General features: G+C 40.8%; 1 protein-coding gene across 2 annotated transcripts in view; it reads right to left on the reverse strand.

The window, feature by feature from the left end:
• ANO2 (anoctamin 2) overlaps nt 1-21,672 on the reverse strand; it is a 192,098-nt gene that overhangs the window by 12,921 nt on the left and 157,505 nt on the right. For both annotated transcript variants that reach the window (XM_027815075.2, XM_027815076.2), the window contains 2 exons: nt 20,914-21,014; nt 11,666-11,814 (listed from right to left, as the gene is read on the reverse strand). In XM_027815075.2, coding sequence (XP_027670876.2) covers nt 11,666-11,814; nt 20,914-21,014 — 250 coding nt within the window. The remainder of the gene's footprint in view (nt 1-11,665; nt 11,815-20,913; nt 21,015-21,672) is intronic.

Consider the following 21,672-nt stretch of genomic DNA (forward strand, 5'->3'; position numbering starts at 1 on the left):
GGTTCGGAGTTTATTCTTCCGCCTTTGTACGTAATTAACTTATTAAGACTATGCTGTTCTTCCCTGTCCTTTTGCCTGTAAGGAAAACGATACACAAGCAAGCAAGAGGAGAAAATCTACAAGGTGTCACTGTTTCTTCCCAACTTCCTCTGGAAAACTTGGTAGCAATCCGTCAAGAGCAGGAACAGAGTAAGTATCTTTGTGCATGCATGAGCCTGTGGTGTCATATAGCATTTTCATCCCTCCTTATGTCACTGATACCCTCCCAAATTAGAAATCTTCCTCTTTAAGTCCTAGCAAAGGAAAATGCTATTGTCACTTTTTTTTTTTTTTTTTGTGTGGGGTTTGCAATTTGGGTAGTTTGGGAAAAAGAAAGCACTTGTCCACTGGTTCTAAAGAACAATTAATATTACAATGGAGCACAGACCACCTGGATTGTCCATGCTTGCTAGAACAGATACACAGTAAGCCTGGCTTCTTCCACAGGGGAAAAAAACAAGCAACCAACCACCCAAGCAACCACCTAAAGAAACCGCTCTCACTTTGAAGTGGGTGGGTGGTACGTTTTGTATCATCTTGTTCCCAGTACTAGACTACTAGTATCACAGAGTTCGGCTCAGGACCCATAGTATAATTATATAAACAAAAAAGCCCATATTGTTTTCTGAGTGAATTATGCCTTTTCTAGGGCATAGGCTGACCTGTCTTCATGCAAGTAAAGTATCTTCCAAGCAGCTAAGGAACCAATGTCACCCTGCAAAAGCATAATGCTGACACAACTGTGTTTTTCTGACAAGTAGTGCTCTAGAGATGCTTGGAATAGTGAAGCAGAAAACCAAGTCTCTCCAAGCAAGCTTCTTAGATTTTTCAGTAAGCATAGTATCCTTAATTCCCCCTTCTATCAGTGGTGCTTCAGGATGTACCTCATCTGGGTAAATCTCATTTGGGTACAATTAGAGTCTGAAAAGGCTTGACTTTTTGGGTTGGTTTTTTTTTTTTTTGTTTTGTTTTGTTGTTGGTGGTGTTGTTTCTCCTCCAAGGTGCTGAGGAATTAACAAATTCCCTAAAAGGTTGCATCTTCCATGGAAAGCAGGAAGCATAAGTAGTGAATGTTAAAAAACAAGGCTGGATCATTTCTTTGTAAAAATGCTACATTACTTTAGAGTAATACTTCAGGGAAGTGGAACGCTAATGAGGAGTAGAAGAAGAGGAAAGCGTCTGAAAAGCATGCTGCCCAAATGCAAAGGCAGTAATCCAAATAAGATTAAACTGATAAATCTAACTATGATTTACATTTCAGAATTAAATAAACAGTACAGAAAAAGGGTTGGTGTGAATGAGGTCCTATTTTTCATGGCTTCTTTTTTTGGCAAAACCCTATATAAGTTCTCTCTCCACTATGGGAGGAATCTATTGTACTTTTTGTGAAAGCCTGGGGGTTATATGTGGCACAACTGTTTACTTTAAAATAATTTGTTTAGGCACTGTTGTCACAGCCTACAACTAACTGATAGAACAGGGTTCTCCACGATCTTCTCTTGCATGCATCTTTTTTTGTGTGCAGATTTGCAAGTTTCTGACTGACATTCCTGCTCTTTTCTTCTCAGTGACAATACATTTGCACAGTAAAGTGTTATCTCTCTATTATATATATATGGCTTTTTGATTTTCATTGTCGTTGTTTGCTTTGAGATACAGAGTATATCCTAACACACACTAAGATGGAGCTTTTTCAGAGCATACAAACATCTTATCCTTGAAATCAAACTTTCCTGAATATTTTATGTTCAGAGTCAGGAAAAGGAATTAACAAGGAAATAAAAACAGATGTTAGAGTAACGTCCCAAAAAACTGTGAAATGCTTAGAAAAAAACATAGCACCAAAATATGCCTTATTTGGCTTTAAGTGAATTTAGCAGGAATAGAGCTGGGAGGATTCTGTAAAAAGAGAGAGAGAGAGAGATTTGCAATGCTTTAAGTATGAACCACACACACATTTGCTTTGATGTTGTTTGCAGACCCTTTATTCTTTGCCTGGGAAAATGAAATTTAATTTTTTTTCAAGTTCATGAAAGAATGTTCAAGGTATGCAAAGGACTTCTGGACAATTATATAAATATGTCTTCACAGAAAACTCTCTGCCAGAAGTGTTTGTGTGGCCATCTTGAAATCTCTTCAGTCTTCTAGCCTCCCTTTTATAAAAGTGTGAATGACGCAAAAAGCAGGTAAAAAAACCCCTGAAAACAAAACCAAGCACGCTCCGATTTAGATGGTCTTGTGTAGTAAACTAGCAAACAATCATTCAAAACAAGCAGTCTGTGAACAGCCTCAGCAGCTTAAAGGTGTTTGTTTAATTTGGTCAGTATTTGTAGAAAAAAAATATGTCAACAAAGCTGCATGGATTAAAAAGAGAAGAATCCCTGCTCGGGTCCCAGAATCAATGTGGTCACAGCATCTTGGAGTTCTGTGGATGCCTGTCCAATCACAGTGGAAACATCTACAGTACTTTTTAGGGACTCACAAAGACTGTTCCAACAGGGACAGTTGATGCCGAGACATCCTATTTTTGGCTAGAGGACTTGATGGCAACCCTGGAATATCCTTTTTACCTTCACACTTCCGCCACAAGGTCTCCATACAAAATGACTTTAGTGGTCACGTACAAACCCCTATGACCCCACATAGAGCCCTGCCTGATGGGGCACGGCTATTCTTCTGGGCTTTCAGGCAAAAAGCTAGAGAGACCTGTGCCAGCAGTCAGACCTCCGGACATCCAGCATCTTTCATAGATTTCTTACTTGCCTAGTAGGCCAGCCTGGAGGCAACAGAGATGAACGTCACCCAGCCTCATGGCACAAGCTAGCAAACATATTCATTGAAGGCTGTGTATCAGGGGAAGTCAAGGACACGGTGAATAACATCTTCTCCTGGGGCATCAAAGCAGGAGACTAGCTGTGCTGTCAGTGACTTTATTTCTGATGAGAGAAAAAACCCAAACCACATGCTATGGGTGCTCAGGACAAGCCACCTTTACTGTCTGACTGAAGCAGGAAAGAGACAAAGGCCTCAGAGCCAGCCCAAAAGGTTCACACCACCTCATGCCACATCTGCAACATCTTATCCAGGCTTAGGCTGCCTGGGCCCTGAGACAAAAACTATAAAAGACAAACAGCATCGAGAGAAGGCTCAGAAGTCTGCTTTTCATGGAAGCTGTTTCCCTGTGCACAGGGCCTGAACAGAACCCAGCCCCAACAACACCACGGCACATGCTGTCCCTCTAGCTGTGGCCTCCAAATTATAATTAAGAGCACAGATCAAGGCTTTTAAAGTATGGATTTGGAAGAGTGCTGGCTAGTGTTCTTGTGTAAGGCATACAGAATCAGTCCCCAGCATAAAACCCTCCATGGTAAATAACACACAGGTTGTAGATTTACACACTGAGCAGTACGAGTAACCCGGGTACCTTTTACATCAAAACCTAACCTAGAAGAAAGTTTTTTTTGTTTTGGGGTTTTTTTTTATTATTATTCTGGGGTTTTTTTCTTACTTCTGTATCAATAATATCTGTGATGGGTTCATGTGTAACTGGAAGTAAACAACGGAACAATCACTCCTTTACAAAGCCACTTTTCCAAGTCCTAAGAAGAAACCTTTCAATACACAGCCAAGCCTGGCTGAGAAACTAAGGAAAAGGTGTAATTTACCACCCTATGGTGATAAACATATGCAACAAGCCTACACACAACAGGCTGAGTTGGTATTTTCAAATCCATCCTCATTATAGAGATTATAGAAAAATGCAGGTTTCTCTTCAATTATTCTCCCTCCCCCCCCCTCCCCCACTGCTGCCTCACACATTGCCTTTTTGACGGCTTTTTCTGCTTTAGGGGAAATTCTTCCAAACCTCCAAGATTAATCCTTATGGTAGTCGGTAGCTACAGACATTGGATCTAATAATTTTCTTCTTAAAATTCAAAAGGGAGTTTTGCCATTGATTTTTAACGGAATTTGGATGATGAAACCCTTTATTATTGCTTTTCTTCGAGAAAAAAAAAAAAAGATTTAATTAATTACCACATGAACCTTGGACTCTTAGCAGTGTTAGATTGGAGAAGGGAAGACAAAATTAAATAAGAATCTAAAAGTAATTGCTGATGTCAGCTTCTTCTCAAGAAAACAGCAGTGGTAGAAATTTCACATGTTGACATGCATAATTTATCTGGTTTTGGAGCAAATTTCATAAAGCTTGTTTCATTAGAAATATCAATTTCAATATCAATAACATCAATTTCTTGCCAACTCCCATCACTGCAGGGTAGTTACACATGATGCAAACTTGCTACAAGCTGGAAAAGGAAACTGCTATATATGCTGCCTGCTTCAGGAATGCATGTGGTCTGGTATATTGGGCTGCATCAAAAATCATTGCACATTTTTGGAAACAGGAAGGACTGATGACAAATTTGATACATGTTAACAGTGACAATTTATGTTTCAGAGTTCCATCAGCAAAATTTTCTGATCACTCAGGAACATTAAGAGTGTCTCTGCTGCAGAGTGTCTGCTAAAAAATACAACTATATATCTGTTAATAATATCAAAATAAACAGTTATCAGAAATTTCACTGGTGCAAATCAAAACTATGTGCAGACAAGCTATTGGCTGACAAGGCCTGTTCGAGAAAGAAGTTCAGCGTAGCCCACTGGCTGTAATCAGATTCAGAATTTCTCTCACTGACAAAATAAATCACAAAAGTTTTCCCAAAGGAAAACTTGGAGTGTATTTGTGATGGTGAAGTATTGGCCTCTCCCTCCCATACTGCCAGTATCTGTAAAACACACTGAAGTCAATGGATGTCTACCTGACTTGTAGACTAGGTTTTACCCTCTTATGTTTCCTTTTTATTTTTAGATTTATATGTGACTTCTACCTTCAAACTAAATCATAGAATCACAGAATCATAGAATGGTTTGGGTTGGAAGGGACCCTTAAAGGTCACCTAGTCCAACTCCCCTGCAACAAGCAGGGACATCTTCAACTAGGTCAAGTTGCTCAGAGCCCTGTCCAACCTGACCTTAAATGTTTCCAAGTATGACGTATCCACCGCCTCTCTGGGCAACCTGTTCCAGTGTTTCACCACCCTCATTGTAAAAAGTTTCTTTCTTATAGATATGTTTAAATCTTTGCTCTTGTAGTTTAAAACCATTACCCCTTGTCCTGTTGCAACAGTCTCTACCAAAAAGTCTGTCTCCATGTTTCTTATAAGCCCACTTTTAAGTACTGAAAGGCTGCAATAAGGTCTCCCCAGAGCCTTCTCTTCTCCAGGCTGAATGACCCCAGCTCTCCCAGCATGTCTTCATAGGAAAGGTATTCCATGCCTCTGATCATTTTTGTTGCCCTTCTCTGGGCCCACTCCAGTCCTGTGTTGAGGACTCCAGAGCTGGATGCAGTACTCCAGTCTCACCAGAGCAGAGGGGCAGAATCACCTCCCTTGACCTGCTGCCCATACTTCTTTGATGCAGCCCAGGATATGGTTGGCCTTCTGGGCTGCAAGCGCACACTGCCAGCTCACATTCAGTTTTCCTTCCACCAGTACCCCCAAGTCCTTCTCTGCAGGGCTGCTTCAATCCCTTTGTCTCTCAACTAGTACTGATATTATTGCCCTCACCCAGGTGAAGGACATTGCACTTGGCCTCATTGAAGCTCATGAGGTTCACATGGGGCCACTTCTCAAGCTTGTCCAGGTCCCTCTGGATGCCATCCTGTCCCTCAGGTGTGTCAGCTGCACCACTCAGCTTGGCATCATCTGCAAACTTGCTGAGGGTGCACTTGATCCCACTGTCTATGTCATTGTGAAGATACTAAACAGTACTGCTCCCAATATAGACCTCTGAGGGACACTGCTTGTCACCAGTCTCCATCTGGACATGGAGCCATTGACCACTACCCTCTGGATGTAACCATCCAACCAATTCCTACTCCATTGAGCAGTCCACCCACCAAATCCAAATGTCTTCACTTTAGAAAGAAGGATGTTGTGGGGGACTTTGTCAAAGGTCTTACAGAAGTCAATAGACAACATCCGTAGCTCTTCCCTTGTCTACTGATGTAGTCACTCCATCACTGAAGGCTGGTCAAGCAGGAATTGCCTTTGGTAATGTCATGCTGTCTGTCTTAAATCATTTCCCTGCCCTCCATGTGCTTTAACATAGCTTCTAGAAGGATCTATTCCATGGTATTCCCAGGCACAGAGGTGAGGCTGACAGGCTGGTCATTCCCTGTGTCCTGTTCTCCACCCTTTTTAAAAATGGGTGCAGTGTTTCCATTTTTGTAGTCACTGGGGACTTCACCTGACCACCATGAATTTTCAGATATCATGGGGAGTAGTTTGGCAGCTACATTAGCCAATTCTCTCAGGACTCTGGGAGGCATCTTGTCAGATCCCATAGACTTATGTGTTCCTCAGAGGGCCACAAACTGGATCTTCTTTTACAGTGGGAAGGGCTTAGCTCTCCCAGTTCCTGCCTTGTGGTTCATCCACTCAAGAGGTGTGGGAAGAGAGATTGCCAGTGAAGACTGAGGCAAAAAAGTTACTCAGTACCTCAGCCTTCTCCTCGTCTGTTGTTACCAGTTTATAATCATTGCTCATTGTGAGGGGTACACTCCCTTTGATCTTCTTTTTCTTGCTCTCCAAGGCTTCAGGCTTCCTAGTATAAGCAATCAGAACAAAAGGAAATCCCAGCAGCTTTGAAATGGGTATTCCAAAATTCAAGTGGGATAGTTATCACCAAAAACTCCTTTACCTGTGTCATATTGTACTGCAAAACACATCCTGAGATTGTTCCAAACACTATGCAAGAACTGACTGTGATTAGGGTACAGCTTAGCAAATGGCAAACCTGGAGTCAAGAGTCTTAGTTTGGGGAAAGGTTCTCTGTGTAGTCTTAGAGATGTCCGTAAAATACCCATCCTTAAAAATAGGAGCATCCTGGCAGAACAAACCTGAATGTAGTGAATATTCACACACCAATACATTGTCTGTCCATGCCTGTTTCTGCATGAAAACCCATCCATCATCTGGATTGGGGACCCCAAAGGCTACATTAAGCCCAGTCTACAGTTTCTTATTCAGCTGCTTCATTCCTGGTTGAGCAGATAGCCACTGAGACCAGTGGGAGCTTGCCTGAGTAAATCAGTGGAAAATTAAGAACCAAGCCGTGAATCATCAGTCAGATTTCTTTCTTCTCCTTAGTATCACCTCTTCTTAAATCCCAGTTATTCTGCCTCTTTAAGCAACTCGGGGTGGGGGGGGTGGGGGGGAAGCTTCCTCTGCCTTGCTGCATTGTTTCCTTTCCCTCCCCCTCTCAAATCAAATTTAGAAAGACAGGTAAATAAGCTGTGTAACTGCCTCTTGCCTCGCCATTCCAGCTTGATGCCCTTCACAGCAGTCCCAGCTGACAGGTTCACTGCTGAGCTGCACAAAGTTCTTCCTGTCGGCGTGGGTGGTCTGAGTCACTCCGCAGTGAATCTGACAGCTGAGCACCGTGATATGGACCCGGGGCAACGAGCGGGCTGGGGAGGTGCAGCTTGGGTTTCATCTGCTGCGCATTCGTCTTGAATCCCACGGGCAGGGCATAGCTCGCTGTGGCACACCGCAAGGCTCAGCGAGCCAGTCTCTTGACTTGAGAAGCTAATTCTCCTGCTGTAAGCAAATGTTTAGATTAGTATTTCACCCATTCATTTGCGGGGCATCTATCTAATTATCCCTGAATGACTGCAGGATGAGACACCCCACATTGTTTATGATCTAAGCACAAGGGACTAATCTAAAACACAGGCTTAGTGTCCCGTGATTTATAACATCAATAGCTTAGACCCTGATACTACAGGTTATTCCAATAAGACAGACCTTTGCATATAAGTGGTGTCCTTATCAGTCAAGTCAATCAAGGGTGATATCCTACACAGACATCTTGAATCAGGGTGATGGGATCATCTCAGATGCAATGGGAGTTTGCCACAGGTAACAGAGAGTGGAAAGATTTTCCTTCCAAACCTGGGCACTTTACATTAGGTCCAACTACAATTAGGGGAAAGCACCAATATGTAATGTTTGGAAACTGGGATATTCTAGTTCCTAACACACTCAAGGCTCCATCCTGCTTCTGTATCAGCCAGCCACACTTCTTGGTTGTCACAAAGCGTACTCAGCAGCCTCTGGCCCACTATAACTGGGAAGAAGTCTGGCTCCTCCTCACCTTGCCAGGGGCTTTTGCTGTAGTGGGCCATTCATTCTGCAACCAGTCGCTTGCTGTAGCTCTCAGAATGAATAAGATGACCTACCACAGTTGTGCAAGAACAAGAAATTAAATATTTATAAACAGTTGCATTTATTCTGTTTGTTTATTACCAATAACTTGAAGTCCTTGTCCTTAGAGAGAGCTAGCTAACCAGAAAGTTTTGGATGTTAAAGTGTACCATTTCTGAGTTATGCCTAAGCATAAAAACATATGAAAATGTTTACAAGGGAAAATGTCTATATTTTTTTCACCATTGTTTAACTTAAACATTGCAAATAAGTTTGCTAAAAGTTTCCACGAGGAAAAATCATCTTGGGTTGAAGTAATGAGTGGAAAAAAGCAGTCCTAAAGGAGAATTTTTCAGCAATGTATCATCATGTACAGAGAGGGATAGAGGAGGTAGTAGAGGCTGCAACACACAGCCAGATGCTAAGGTGAATTGAAACAACTGTGAGGCAGATGATGGCAGGTGAGGGCTTCTTTATGTCAACTTAATGGCATGACAGAAGGCAAGGTTCAGATCCATAAACACATCCATAAAAGAGATCCCCAAATCTGCCATTATATGAAATACCTCACATACACTTATGTATTTATATATTACATAAATCCATCGTTATATAAAATCCCATATATGGATTTATAAATATATTATACATTATATCTATAAATCAATATAGCTATTTCTATACAGAGAGATAAACCATACATGGTACTAATTTTTTTGTCATAAAATGCGTTCTGTTTCAGATGTTTTGAGAATAGTGGCTTGTGAAAACAGGAGTTGTCACATACAATATTTAACAGATGCCTGGGTTTAGACAACATGCCCATTGACAAGCTGTGGTTCTCTCCTGAATACTTTTATGCCCTAAAGCTTAGGTTTGCCTAGATTATTTCTCTCCTTCCCCACCCACACCATTTCTCCTTTCTCCTTCCCTGCCTCTCCAGGGTCTACCCATGAGGCAGCTACAGGGCTGAGGGGTACCCTGCATTTGTGGTTTGTATCCAGTGTGAAGAGCCTGGTTTCGTACTTACTCCCTAGCATCCCTGTGTGCTGCTTCCTCTCAGGTTCATTTCCCTGAGGACAGCTGAAGTTGGACTGTGCCCCAGGGCCGCAGGACTGAGTTATTTGGTGAATAGTTGCACCTTTGTCTTCCTGGGTCCTGTTGAGTCATAGAGATCCTCCTTGGAGTTTATAACACACTTTAGAATGAGAAAGAGGTCATGTATACATATCTTTTTGGAATTCTCTATCAGATGCTTGATATATGTCCTTGACTAACTCATCTGTAGTGTGCTCCTTTCTCCCAGTGTTTGAACTGCTCCTTTTGGAGCAGTGGCTGAGTCTAAGTAGATGCATGGACATGTATGTGATCCTGGATTCCACCTGGCAGAAAACAGGAACTGCTGTCCCCCTGATGTGATAGTGTGGTTACCAAACATATAACTGGTGGCACATTGCCACTTCAAGAAAGAATTGCTCCCAGTCCCACCTGGGTTTCCACCAACATACTTATCTAATGTGGAAAAGCAATCCGTGGAGAAACCTTGAAAAAGTACTGATCTCTGCCACAGCTTAGCAGCAATTTAAGTAATTGTGAAAAACAGCAAGCATGTATGAAGACAGATTATATACACATGGTGGGCACCAGCTTTACAAAATTAGAATAGTATTGACTTTAATAGAGTTGCTCCTACTTTACAGGGGTTTGAAAGATGACCAGATGTCTGGTAGTGCACCCCACTAGTGATGTCAGCCACTCCAGCAGGGTGGTGCATGCCAAGGAAGTACTCACATGCTATTTAAAAAACCTGGAGAATGTGTTGGTTAAAGACCTGTCCTGAAAGGTGGGACACTGAGAAATAATTCCCAGGTGCACCCTAGATTTCCTTAGAAAGTGTGGCCCATGCAATACCTGCAGACTGCAGCTTTCCATAAGAAAAATAGGATAACAATTCTCCATTCCACTGTTTCTTTCAGCTGACTGACAAGCTCTTATAGGCTGAAGGTTCTCTCCTGTTGTATATGCATGTGGATTTTAATTTAAGCATAGCTGGGAATGCTGTGTACATGATTCAATGTCACGTAACATTCAGTCATGAACTAAAGTAATTTCAAAATATATTCCTACAGTTCTCTTTTGTAAAGTTTTCTGTTACTTCTACAAGAAAATGCACATTTGTATTTTGGAAGTTACATATTTCTGCTACATTTGAAACATTAAGGAGCTATTTTAATTTTGGGAGGAGTTATACCGATGTTTGTGCTGCCGTTGAGAAGGACCTCAACAGGCTGGATAAACGGTCCAAGAGGAATCTCACAAAGTTCAGCAAAGGAAAATGCAAAGTCTTGCACCAGGTGAGGAATAACCCCAAGTACCAGTAGACACCAGGAACTGACCAGCTGGGAAGCAAATTGGCAAAAAATGGTCTGCACATATGGTGAACAGCATGTTAAACAAGAATGAGCAATATTCCATATCTACAAAGAAGGCAAAAGTCCTTCTGGGGTGCATTAGGAAAAGCATTGCCATCAGGTCAAGAGAAGGGATCCTTTCCCTCTACTCAGCACTACTGTGACCACAGCTGTAGTGCTATTTCCAGTTCTAGGCTCCCCAGTAGAAGACAGACATGGACATATTGCAGTGTATCCAGAGAAGACCACTAAGACAATTAAGGAATTGGAGGACCTGATGTACAAGGAGAAGCTAAAAGAGCTGGGATTGTTGTACCACAAGAAGAGAAGGCTCAGGAGGATCTTGCAAATATGTTGAGTGGATTAAAGAAGACAGAACTAGACTCTTCTCAGGGGTGTCCAGTGAAAGGACAAGAGGCAATGGACTCTAACTAAAATATAGGAAATGCTATTTAGAATATTTTTTTTTTTTTTTACTGTAAGTGTGATCAAATACTGGTACAGGTTACAAAGAGAGAGGGTAAAGGCTCCATCTCTGGAAATATTCAAAACCCAACTGGACAAGTCCTTGAGCAGCCTGCTCTAGCTGACCCTGATTTGTTCAAAGGAGTTGGACTAGATTATCTCCAGAGGTCCATTCCAACTTTAACTATTCTGGTTTTCTGTGGCTGAATGGTTTCTATGCACTTTTCTCAGCTGGGAACAGTGGACTCTCACAGTACAAGTATTAACAGATACTAGGACTCATCATTATTGCTATGCTGATAATGTGGTAGACTCATAGGCCTGCTGTCTTGCATGTAATTTCTGCAAACTACAAGTGTTTTGGTTTTTTTCCCCATTAATCATGCCAATTTATGACATACAGTCATATGATATACAGTGATTGGTCCTATGTAAAGCTATGGTTATTGCAGAAAGGGAAAGGGAATTCAGAAAACTTACTCATTTCCATGTATTCTGGAGTCAGCCCAGTGAAAGGCTCCAAGATGTAGTCAAGATCCCATTGCTGATGGTCCTTTGATTGGTTGGTGTCCATTTCCTTTGGCTCAGTTCTTTCATCCTTCAGCTTCCTGAAGAACTTCTTTAGCTTCCTGAGGAATAAAAGTTTGGATTGAACCAAGTCGTCTTTTTTTTTTTCTTTCTTTCTTTTTTTTCCCTAATGATTTGGCCTAGGTTTTGCACAGCCACACAAAATAGATATATCGTGTTACTTTGATGCCCATAGGCTTAGTTTACGCCATGCTCTGAAGTTCTGGTGCTGGTTATTGCCAGGTGACAGGTGGCTGGGGGCAGCAGTTCCTGTGTTCTTCTGTCAAGAGGAAAGTTACAACAGCATAACACTGTTAAAGTGGAGTTGAAACCAATACTTTTTCATAATTGTTTCTCTCTGGATATGTGTTGAATGGACATCTTCCAGAAGTTCAAGCACCTTGGACCTAAATAATACCAGTAATAAGTAATAGTCTCAAAAACAACACACTGAGCACCTCTGCCTTAAGAAAGAAAGAAAGAAACGAAATATCAGGAAGTAGTGTGATACCTCCATACCACATATCTAGCACAGGTGCACTCTCCTCTCGCCATGAAACTTGGGAACTTCCAATATAGTATACTTTTAAGGTCAAAATGACTGGACATATTGCCAAAAAAAAAGAGGGTGCAAAAGCGTACTGATTCCTAAACCTGATGGACTTGTGAACATTTTAGCAGCAAAACTACCTGTTGTTCACAGTAAAAGGGAATGAACGCCTCTGCTAATAAACCTGCAGCACCAGAAAAAGAAGCGTCTCCAAGATATTGATATGTCCAAAGCCATTTTGGACTCCGAAAATTATTATTGACTTAAAGCCAGTCCTGTGACCACCAGAAAACACCTGCAGTTCTTCAGGTTCCAGTGCTTTCTTATCACTAGCACATATACCTGACTTTATCTAAGTAGACAAAAAAAGATGCTGCTTGTGGAACCTTAAAGGGGAAGCACTCTTTCCTTTAACCAAAAGGATGCTACAATTAATGAAAATAATAAAATAAATACCTATGAAATGTTAAGTGTAAGCATTGTCTTAATTTTATTAATAGTCTTTCATCACAGAGAAACACAATTCCCTTTTTCTATTTGGCATACAAACAGGGCTCCAAGTAATGGAGAGAATCAGATTCATAGAGTTTCAGCAAGGTAAGCAGAATTTGGTCTCAGAGAGGTGTATCATTCCTGTCATGCACAGACAGAAATCCTACCTTTGTCACTTTGGGTTCAGTAACAAATTATTGCTAGAAAAGTGTCACTTGGGATATATGCAGAAACAGCCTCTTCAGTTCCCCACAATGCACCCCCTACTGGAACTCACTGCGGAAGAACTGGAACTCACTGGAACTTCTCTACAAGTTTATTCCTAAGTCACTGGAAAATATAGAATTCTATAACTACTAACATCAAAATTGAAACATTTATTGAATGCTTATGTGAAAAATACATATTTCTCAACCAATTATTTTTTTTCTGAGAGTTTACCAATCATGTATAAGGCAAAGTATGCAGATCTGTGTGGACCCTAAAAAACTTCACCAGGAGTTAGATGCTTTATGTACTTGCACAACTACATAATCTTCTTTCAGAGATTTTTCATAAGAGTTTTAAAGGTTCTGAATTTTCCTTCAGATATGCCACAGTGTATGCTAGTGCACAAACACCGTTATGGTGAGACTTGGAAATTCCTGATTTCAATCAGGAAATATTTGTGCTACCTGAAAAGTATGTGTCTTGCAATATCAACTATTCTGGTGAGTTTTCATTGCCTCTGAAGCAGAAAAGCAAAAAACCATTTCTCATCATTTCTTAGGTAAACACAGATTAGTTATGTCTCCCAGCTCCCACAGATCAGAAAAGGTTGTATCAGAGGTTCTAATTTTGATCACGTTTTACAATAACATTGTCCATTTTGGCCAGACTATAAATTACTCACATGGGTGAACAATTATTTGTGTTAAGTATTTCTTTGGACCTCAGTACGAGTATTAATATCAATCACTGTCCCACTGAGATGGGACACAAATTTCATAACACTAACAAATACATAAAATTCAGAAGTAGTATAATCCCAGAGTGAAATGAATCCATCTCTAAGAGCGAAGTATTCCCCATGCCCTCCACAGATGACATTTTAAATGCATATGCATCAATATTTTCATGCTATTTTACACATGGAGAAATTCCCATGGAAAAATGCAATAGAATGAGATATTTCTTCAAAATCAAGGAAGTGAAATACAGTTGAATTAACCTAAAACATTAAGATTTATACTTATGGTATGTCTTTCTTTTGTAGATTAAATTTATCTTTCACAAGTATGCATGACATTATTTTATAGCTCTTCACATATGTGCTGTATGAGTGAAAATCCAGATTAATTCCAGTGATGTTTTGCCAGTAGTGTAAGCAGGGCTCTCACACAAACGCTTCCCCCACAGCTTGCGATAAATCCTTTGAACTAGAGGTGTGTGGCCTGGCGACGGGAGTGTATGGGGAAATGGTAGTGGTTTTTGTTTGTACCTCCAGTTAAGCAGAACCGCTTTCTCAGACCCTAACTCAAGTAGCAGGGCAAGGGTTGCTGGCAAACACACTGAAGGCTTTGCTGGGTGGGTTTATTGCCTTGTTCCTGAATGTGCCTGAATGTGCACTGAGCCACACAGGAACACTGTGTCACCACAGAGCACAAGGTTTTATATATATATATATATGTATCAGCCTGGAAATGACTACAGTGGCTACAGGATTTCTGCACCAACCAGTGTTTACAGGGCCCATTCAATTTTATCACCAGTACAGAGGAAATGGGGGTTGGCAGGCACTCTTAAAAAAGATCTAGATTGCATCAGGCCCTGTCAGTCCCAGGATCACAAAGCTGCAAAAATCAACGGATCAGCTGCAGTTCCAGGTGCAGCTAAGACATAGCTCATAAGTCTGCTGTTAACATCCTCAGTACTTTGGCAATATCCAGATATATGGAAGGTAACTGAATACTTCTGGTACCCAGAACATACAGTTTACACAGTTTTAATTAAAGGGTGGGGAGATTTAAAATGCTCCACATGAAAGAATTAGATGGATCCTTACAAAGACATTTACCTCCTACATCATGCAAACTCAGCCATTTGAAGACACTAAAATTTCCTTTTCCCGCCTCTGCTTTTATAGCAACCAAGGGAACTTGTCTGTGACAGAGGTGATGTAGTATTCAGAGGGTAGGAGACTGGGGGCAGGATTTAAAACAATCAAAGAATTCCCAGGACACTCTTCCAGCATATCCTAATTAATTTCCTAATGTAAGGGGCTCTCAGAGGACAGTGAACAATAAGTTCAAGACAGTGCAGATTTCTGTTCCAATAAAATCATATGAGCTATAAATGTCCCTCGTATTTCCACGGGCAGATGAGATTGAAGAGCATCTCACTGTCACTGTGCAGCAGCTGAGATAAAATTTGGGTGTTTTTAGATGTGAAGTCTGTACATGTGTGATCTAATCCTCTGGTTATAGCACCACCGAGTCAAGTTATGGAGTTTAATGCATACACATAACTCCCCTGAGGATCCAGTAACTAAAACAATAGTTGTTGTTTTTAATGTTTATTTGGGAATACACTAAATCCAGGGCTCAGTTACTCAGAATAATTTTTAATTTTTCATCTGGCTATCTATAAACCAGGCATGAGGAGTGGCATCTTCAACCTTTTTGACTTCAGCTTTGAAGAGTCTTCTTATTTTTATTTTTATGGAATTTTTTAAAGGATCAACTAACTGAATGCAAGCCAAACTAATTCTTTCAAATTTTCCACAAAAAATGTACCTTTGTGTCATATCCAAGCATGTGAAGTTTGAGACCAAACAGAAATGTGTCAGAAAGTTAAAGGAACAGAGAACAGGGATTTGCACTGTTTTTCTCCAGCTATACAGCAGTAGAGCAATGCAAATTAGTTTTGCAGAACTCTATAGCTGCACATATGATTGTGATATTAAACCCGAGTAAGCTTTTTAAATGCACTTGTGTGTAACCTGTTTTTTAATTACTCAGATCAACATTTTCAAACAAAGCTGACAGACAGTGATAATCAAGAGCTATTTTAGCTTCTGATTTCTGCATGCCAGGCAGCTCCACCAGTAAGAAAGAAGTAAAATTTGCCCATTCAGGATGAGTGTCCAAGAAGGTTTGGGCTGAAGAGGCACTGAAGAAGTCTCATGACCCCACTAGTAGCCACATGAATCTGGACAAACAGAGAAAACATTAGAACAGTAGAATAGCCATTATTTCTGGTCCTTTGGGCAGTGAATATCAAAAAGCAAAATACATTCTTAAGGAGACTGAATAGCACTAAATAAGAATGAATGTAGGATCAGGGAGAAAATAAATCAAGAACAGGTTTTTGTCAGAAGGCTACATCTAGAGTCATTAAAAATGATGCTGCAGTTTCTTACAGGGGATTGACACCAAACTGTTCTGTTAGATAAGAGGTGGGAACATGGTTTAATTATGCTGTTCATAATTCCTAATATAACCAATAAACATCACATTGTGCAAGATAATCAGCACATTTATGAAGACAGCATAAAATCACTACAGAAAAATGCCCCACCCCTGAAGAACCCACAAGCTTTTGTGAAAAAAAGATGAGGAAAAGAAGAGAGAGATCAAAACCAAAGTGATCCTGGCTGGGATGCAAGCACATGCTGTACTTACACGAAGTCTCTTAAAAAAAACCAGACGGATGACTCAACAGTTGCTCTATTTATACCTTAAAAAGGAGTAGGAGGATTTGGGGGATATAGGGGAAGACACAATGATGACTTGGGAAAAATAAGAAATTTGTGGAGTGAGACAGAGTGGAACAAATGGAGCCTGGAGAGGCAGGGCAGCTTGGGGCCAGGCTGAAATAAGACAGATGCAGGGAAATTATTTTGTTGGTGCAAGTCTTCAGTGTCTTCGGGGGCCGTGCAGTCCTCCTGATGCGTGTCCACCAGAGCCTGACAGAAAAATTGAAGCCGAGGATCAGTTCACCAGTTTCTCAAGATTCTCAGTTAACAAATGTCCTTGGATAACTGCAAAGGCAGATCACCTGTGACAGTCATCAAGAACTTGATTAGAAGTATTGCAAGGCAGTGCTTGCTAGACTCTACATGAAAAGACAGAAAACCCCTAGAATACAGCTGCCAGGGGTGAATGATTATTTATATCAGGTGGGTTTTAAGGTTATCCTTAAATAGTTTATTATTTTTTTCCTTTGTAGCATGGAAAAGTGTACAGGGAGAGCGCTAGACAGCAAAGACTATTAGGCTGAGTAGCTGGAGCACTTATGCATAGAGAAAAGGAAGGGCAGTGACTCAGACTCTTGTGTCCTTGCCTGCAATTTTGTTTGCTGCTTTGGGGAAGGAGCACTGAAGGTCCAGGCTTTTCTTCAGTCATATTCCTACAGTCTGCCCACATGAGGAGAGACCTCATCTTCACAGGTAGGGGGTACAAGAAGGAGGCAGGGGAAGAACAGAAGGACTTTAATCTCTCATTCTGTTCCACAAATTTATGGTGTAGCCACATTTCCTTGGCACATTCAGACCTCTGAATTCAATGGACGTTTCAGTTGTGTTTGAGATTTATTGATTTCTCAAATAAAAGAAAACAATAAACAGAAACAGGAAAGAAAAAAAGAAAAGGCACATCCCCCCCAACATTAAGAATAATGTATTAAAGCTGACAAGCTACATAAAAGATAATAGCTATGAAAGAATGTGTTTAAATTGATTTTACTAACTCTTAGTATTCTCATCCAGCACAGTTAAGTGTATTTTGAAGTAAGTGGTGGAAACTGATGTTGAACAAAAAAGCCAAAATCATGGCTCCACTAAAGTCAGTGGAAGTTTTGCCATTGACTTCAATAGGGCCAGGATTTCACCCTAAGGGTTTGTCACCAAGGTCAAAGACAGAGAGTAATAAAATAACCACACAGTTTTTTTTCAATAAGTTCAGAAAAACAGAACTGAAGAAAAGGAGTCTGAAAGGAACTCTAAGTTAAGGCTCTCAAGCCCTGCAGCCTTTTAGGGTCAATTCCTGTGGCAACAGTAAAAGAATTATGGTATGTGACACATCTGAGTGAACTGTGGCAGATTTACATCTGTTAAACTTGTGAATTCCAGTCTCACAGAACAACACGTTTCAATTGAAGTACGCTTAGTTTTCCATAATTCAAGTATTGTTGCACTTACCTGGTGTTCTGATATTTGTGGGTGCAGAAACTGAAAAAGAAATCGCAGAAAGGTTTAGAAAACCAGCAAGTCACATCTGTTGTAGCTGTGCAGCAGACACAAGGCTGCCATCTGAAGTTTAAGTCCATAATTCCTCAGCCAGCACTGACCGCGGGTAAGCCAGAATGAAGAAATGGAATGATGGTTCCCAATTGTGGCAACATTTGGGGCGCTAGAAACATAATGGATGGATGTTGTCTATAAAGTCAGTCTACCACCTACTTAGTAGCATTTTTTTAAGGGAAAGAGACAGCAAATGAGAGCAAGCTTTGTGATCTTCTGCAAAGCAATTAAAATGCCTTGGGGTTTATGGTGAATGAGATCAAAAGGTTTTCTGAAAATAATCCTGAAATCCTGAGATTTCAATAAGGAAGAAAACTCTGGATCTGGTCATCATATAACTTAGCAGAGAGATACTTCCACGTTACAGACATGTAAAGGACAGTTCCAGATACTGAAGAGCAAATCACCATTTATGATAGTCCCTTCTGCCTTTCCATATGGGTAAGGTTCATTGCACCACTTGTACTCCACCCTCATGGGAAATTACAGGGAGCCAGTGGAACAAGCTGTGTAATTCACTCTGTCATTCCCTCCGAATAGGCACAAAGCAAGGGGGTGGGGGGGTGGGGGGCGGGGGGGGGAATGCTGCTGCTGAAACTGGGGATAGAAAAAGTCGATCTGCCTTTCTGCCAGAGGAGGACTGTTCACCACGGTGTGTAGCCTGTACAAAAGCAGACACCACAAAACAGAACAAGGGCTCGATGAAGACAGAGATCTCCTGGGAAGGAAAATAAAAAACCTATTGGTAGAAAAAGGACGATCTAACAGAGGAGGTGAGCTGATTGTTAGAGAATACCAAGGAATACAGGTAGCAGAACGGCAAGAACAGGATACAGTAGGAAGCCAGAGAAGAAGGCGGGAGGGCAGGGAGCAGGGATATATTCATCTATACATCTGTCACATCTAACAACAGCATGTATAGACCCAGTACACTAAGTGTGAGACACAGGTATGCCAGAACCACTACTTGTACAACACATGAGTGTCTCAAGTCCCTTTTGGTCTGGCTTTATCTGTGTGCAGCAGACCTGTGCACAGCCCTCTGAAGACTCACACTCACAGTGTGCCCGTGCACCCGCGTCCTGGGGCAGGTGAGGTAGAATAGAGTATCGCTAACTCCAAACCAGTGGAGTGGTCTATGCAGAAATAGAAAGCTAACTCTTATTTAATTAAGTGTTCAGCAAAACACTGTGCTTCTGGTACAAACAGGTCCAGTCAGAAGGGCCGAGCCCTTACAGATATACACGTAATTTTCTTGAGAATGCAGACAAGCGAAGGGAAACCAGATGTGCTTATTTCAAGGTGACAAGATAGCACTGTGACTGAAATGAGGTATTTCTCTGGGAAGGAGAAGATGAAAGGAAGGAGAGGATTAAAGTTTGTTTGTTTTTAAACAGTTATTCAGTTTTCAAAATGGAGGCTGCCATTGGGTTGTTGGCAGAAGGCTGGGGGAGCAGAAATGAGGGAGAAAAATGGGATGAAACTGTCACATTCTTGCACCAAGAGTTGTAGTGCGGGAACTGAGAAATAATTTGACAGCGATTTTCTGTTTGGACTGGATCAGCCTCTGCTTTCATGAGTCAAAAATAATAAATGCTCTATTTCTAACATCATAAAACTCCCATTAAGAAAGTCCAGTAGCAATAAGTTTTTGGAAGACAGGGAAAAAAAATCAGACCAGGTTTACACTGAGAAAGCTTTAAGTCTTCAATGTGTCAGATATTTTGGGAATGATTTACCACACTTTCCTCAAAATAAACTGTAAACTCAATAAGAAGTAGACAGAAAACAGGCCTCCCTATTGAACTTTGACACAAGAATAATGAAACTCTCCATAACCCACATTTGATTTGTTTGGAATTTTTTTTTCTTTCTGTTTATATAAATTACTTTTTAAAAAAAATGTTCTTGCTAAGAAAAAGGAGGAAAAGAGCTCATTTAAAAAAATATTTCATAATCTTTTAAGCATCACTCATATTGGTGTTTCTAGTTAGCATCTTCAAGGCCTTCCTTGGGGATGTGATCTCAAAGCTACTGACACCAGTGTTGAAAGATTCTAACTTCAGTGGCGTTGAGACTTTTATCTAAGCCAGACTCTTCATCTAACACATTTCACAGACCAGTGCCACCAGCAAGGATGATTCAGTTAACAGAAATAAGAGCAAACCTCCCAGGAGGCAGAAGCAGGACACTATCAGTGGATTCTCAGTGCCTGAAGATCCCCTTGACATTGGAGGCAGACAAGAGAGACTTCTGGCTGTATTTGGAGCAGAGGACACAAGCATCCTTGTGGCAGGCAGTCACTGATGCAGCACGTCAGCATCTCTCCCATAATTCTAGCTCCTGCGTCATACGGTAACATACTGGCATACATGTGCCTTAGAAATGTGTGTCGTTCATCCGTAAGCCCGTAAAATAGTCATAGATCAAGCAATACATTTTAACGGCTTTTATGAGCTATTGCTTTTCTTCACACCATCTCTCCTCCACTTTATACTAATTTGTATTCAATACTGCTACCCTGAAAGCTTCTGTAAAACTTCCCAAGAGATCTATCATACCTTGCCTGTTTTCCCAGGTTTCTAAAATTAATTTAGATCAATTATTTAATATATTCAATCACTTTCTCCAAGCCATTTACTGCAGATATAGCCAATTATTCAACATAAAATACAGCCAGATCATTTCAGCACAACTGAAAATGTGATTTATCATCACATTCAATTAGAACCCACTGAAGGCAGCGGCAAAAATGGCATTTGGCTGAATAAGGATCAAGTCTTTAATTTACTGTGTCACAGGAGTAACCGTGGTAATGAAGAAGGCTAGGATACATACGGGATTCCAATTTCAAACAGATTGTTTTGAATCAGTTGTTTTCCAAGCATAATGATGCTCAGCTGAATACAGAGTTCCATCAAACAGCCTCCTGGAGCACACTGTAATTAAACAAAACCATAGAGTGTGAAGGGATTAAGAGAATTAATTTAAAAGCACCCACCTGGGAGAGCTAATGATGTCTATACGTGCTCATCGCCCCTGCCACCAATTTGTGCAGCACAGAGCTCATCGATCATTGCAATTCTATGCTTAACAAGGTATTTCATCTCCACTCATAAAACTGCATTATGGAAAATATGCAGAGCTCTGAAATAACTTACTGTGCCCTGGGGCTACTATATTTCCTTTTAAAATATTTACTATATAATCAATGTAATAAACATAATGCAGTATCACCAACCTGATGTCTCCCAAGGGGGAAGAAAGTCTTCAATCTTGTAAAGACTTATGTGCAAGCTTTATTGTAAAACCCTGAGTACATCTATCGATTTTCAAGGGAATACCCGCAGCAGTTAAAAGGAATTTTGGAAAAAAATTAAATGTTTACAGGTTTAGCACAAAATGGCTATAACTTTCTGATCTATTAAAATTGTTAGGCTTCCAGTGATCTACAGAATGATAAGCCAGAATCAGTTCTGGCTCTGCTATAGGTTCCCCAAAGGCATAAGTCATATTAAGGAATGTTTGTGCCTTAGTGTCCAGTAAAGCATAGAAATGGTGAAGCTTCACCTAAGAAAGACCATGAAGTGCTCAAAA

Source organism: Falco cherrug, chromosome 5, assembly GCF_023634085.1.
Source record: "Falco cherrug isolate bFalChe1 chromosome 5, bFalChe1.pri, whole genome shotgun sequence".
Classification (NCBI taxonomy): domain Eukaryota; kingdom Metazoa; phylum Chordata; class Aves; order Falconiformes; family Falconidae; genus Falco; species Falco cherrug.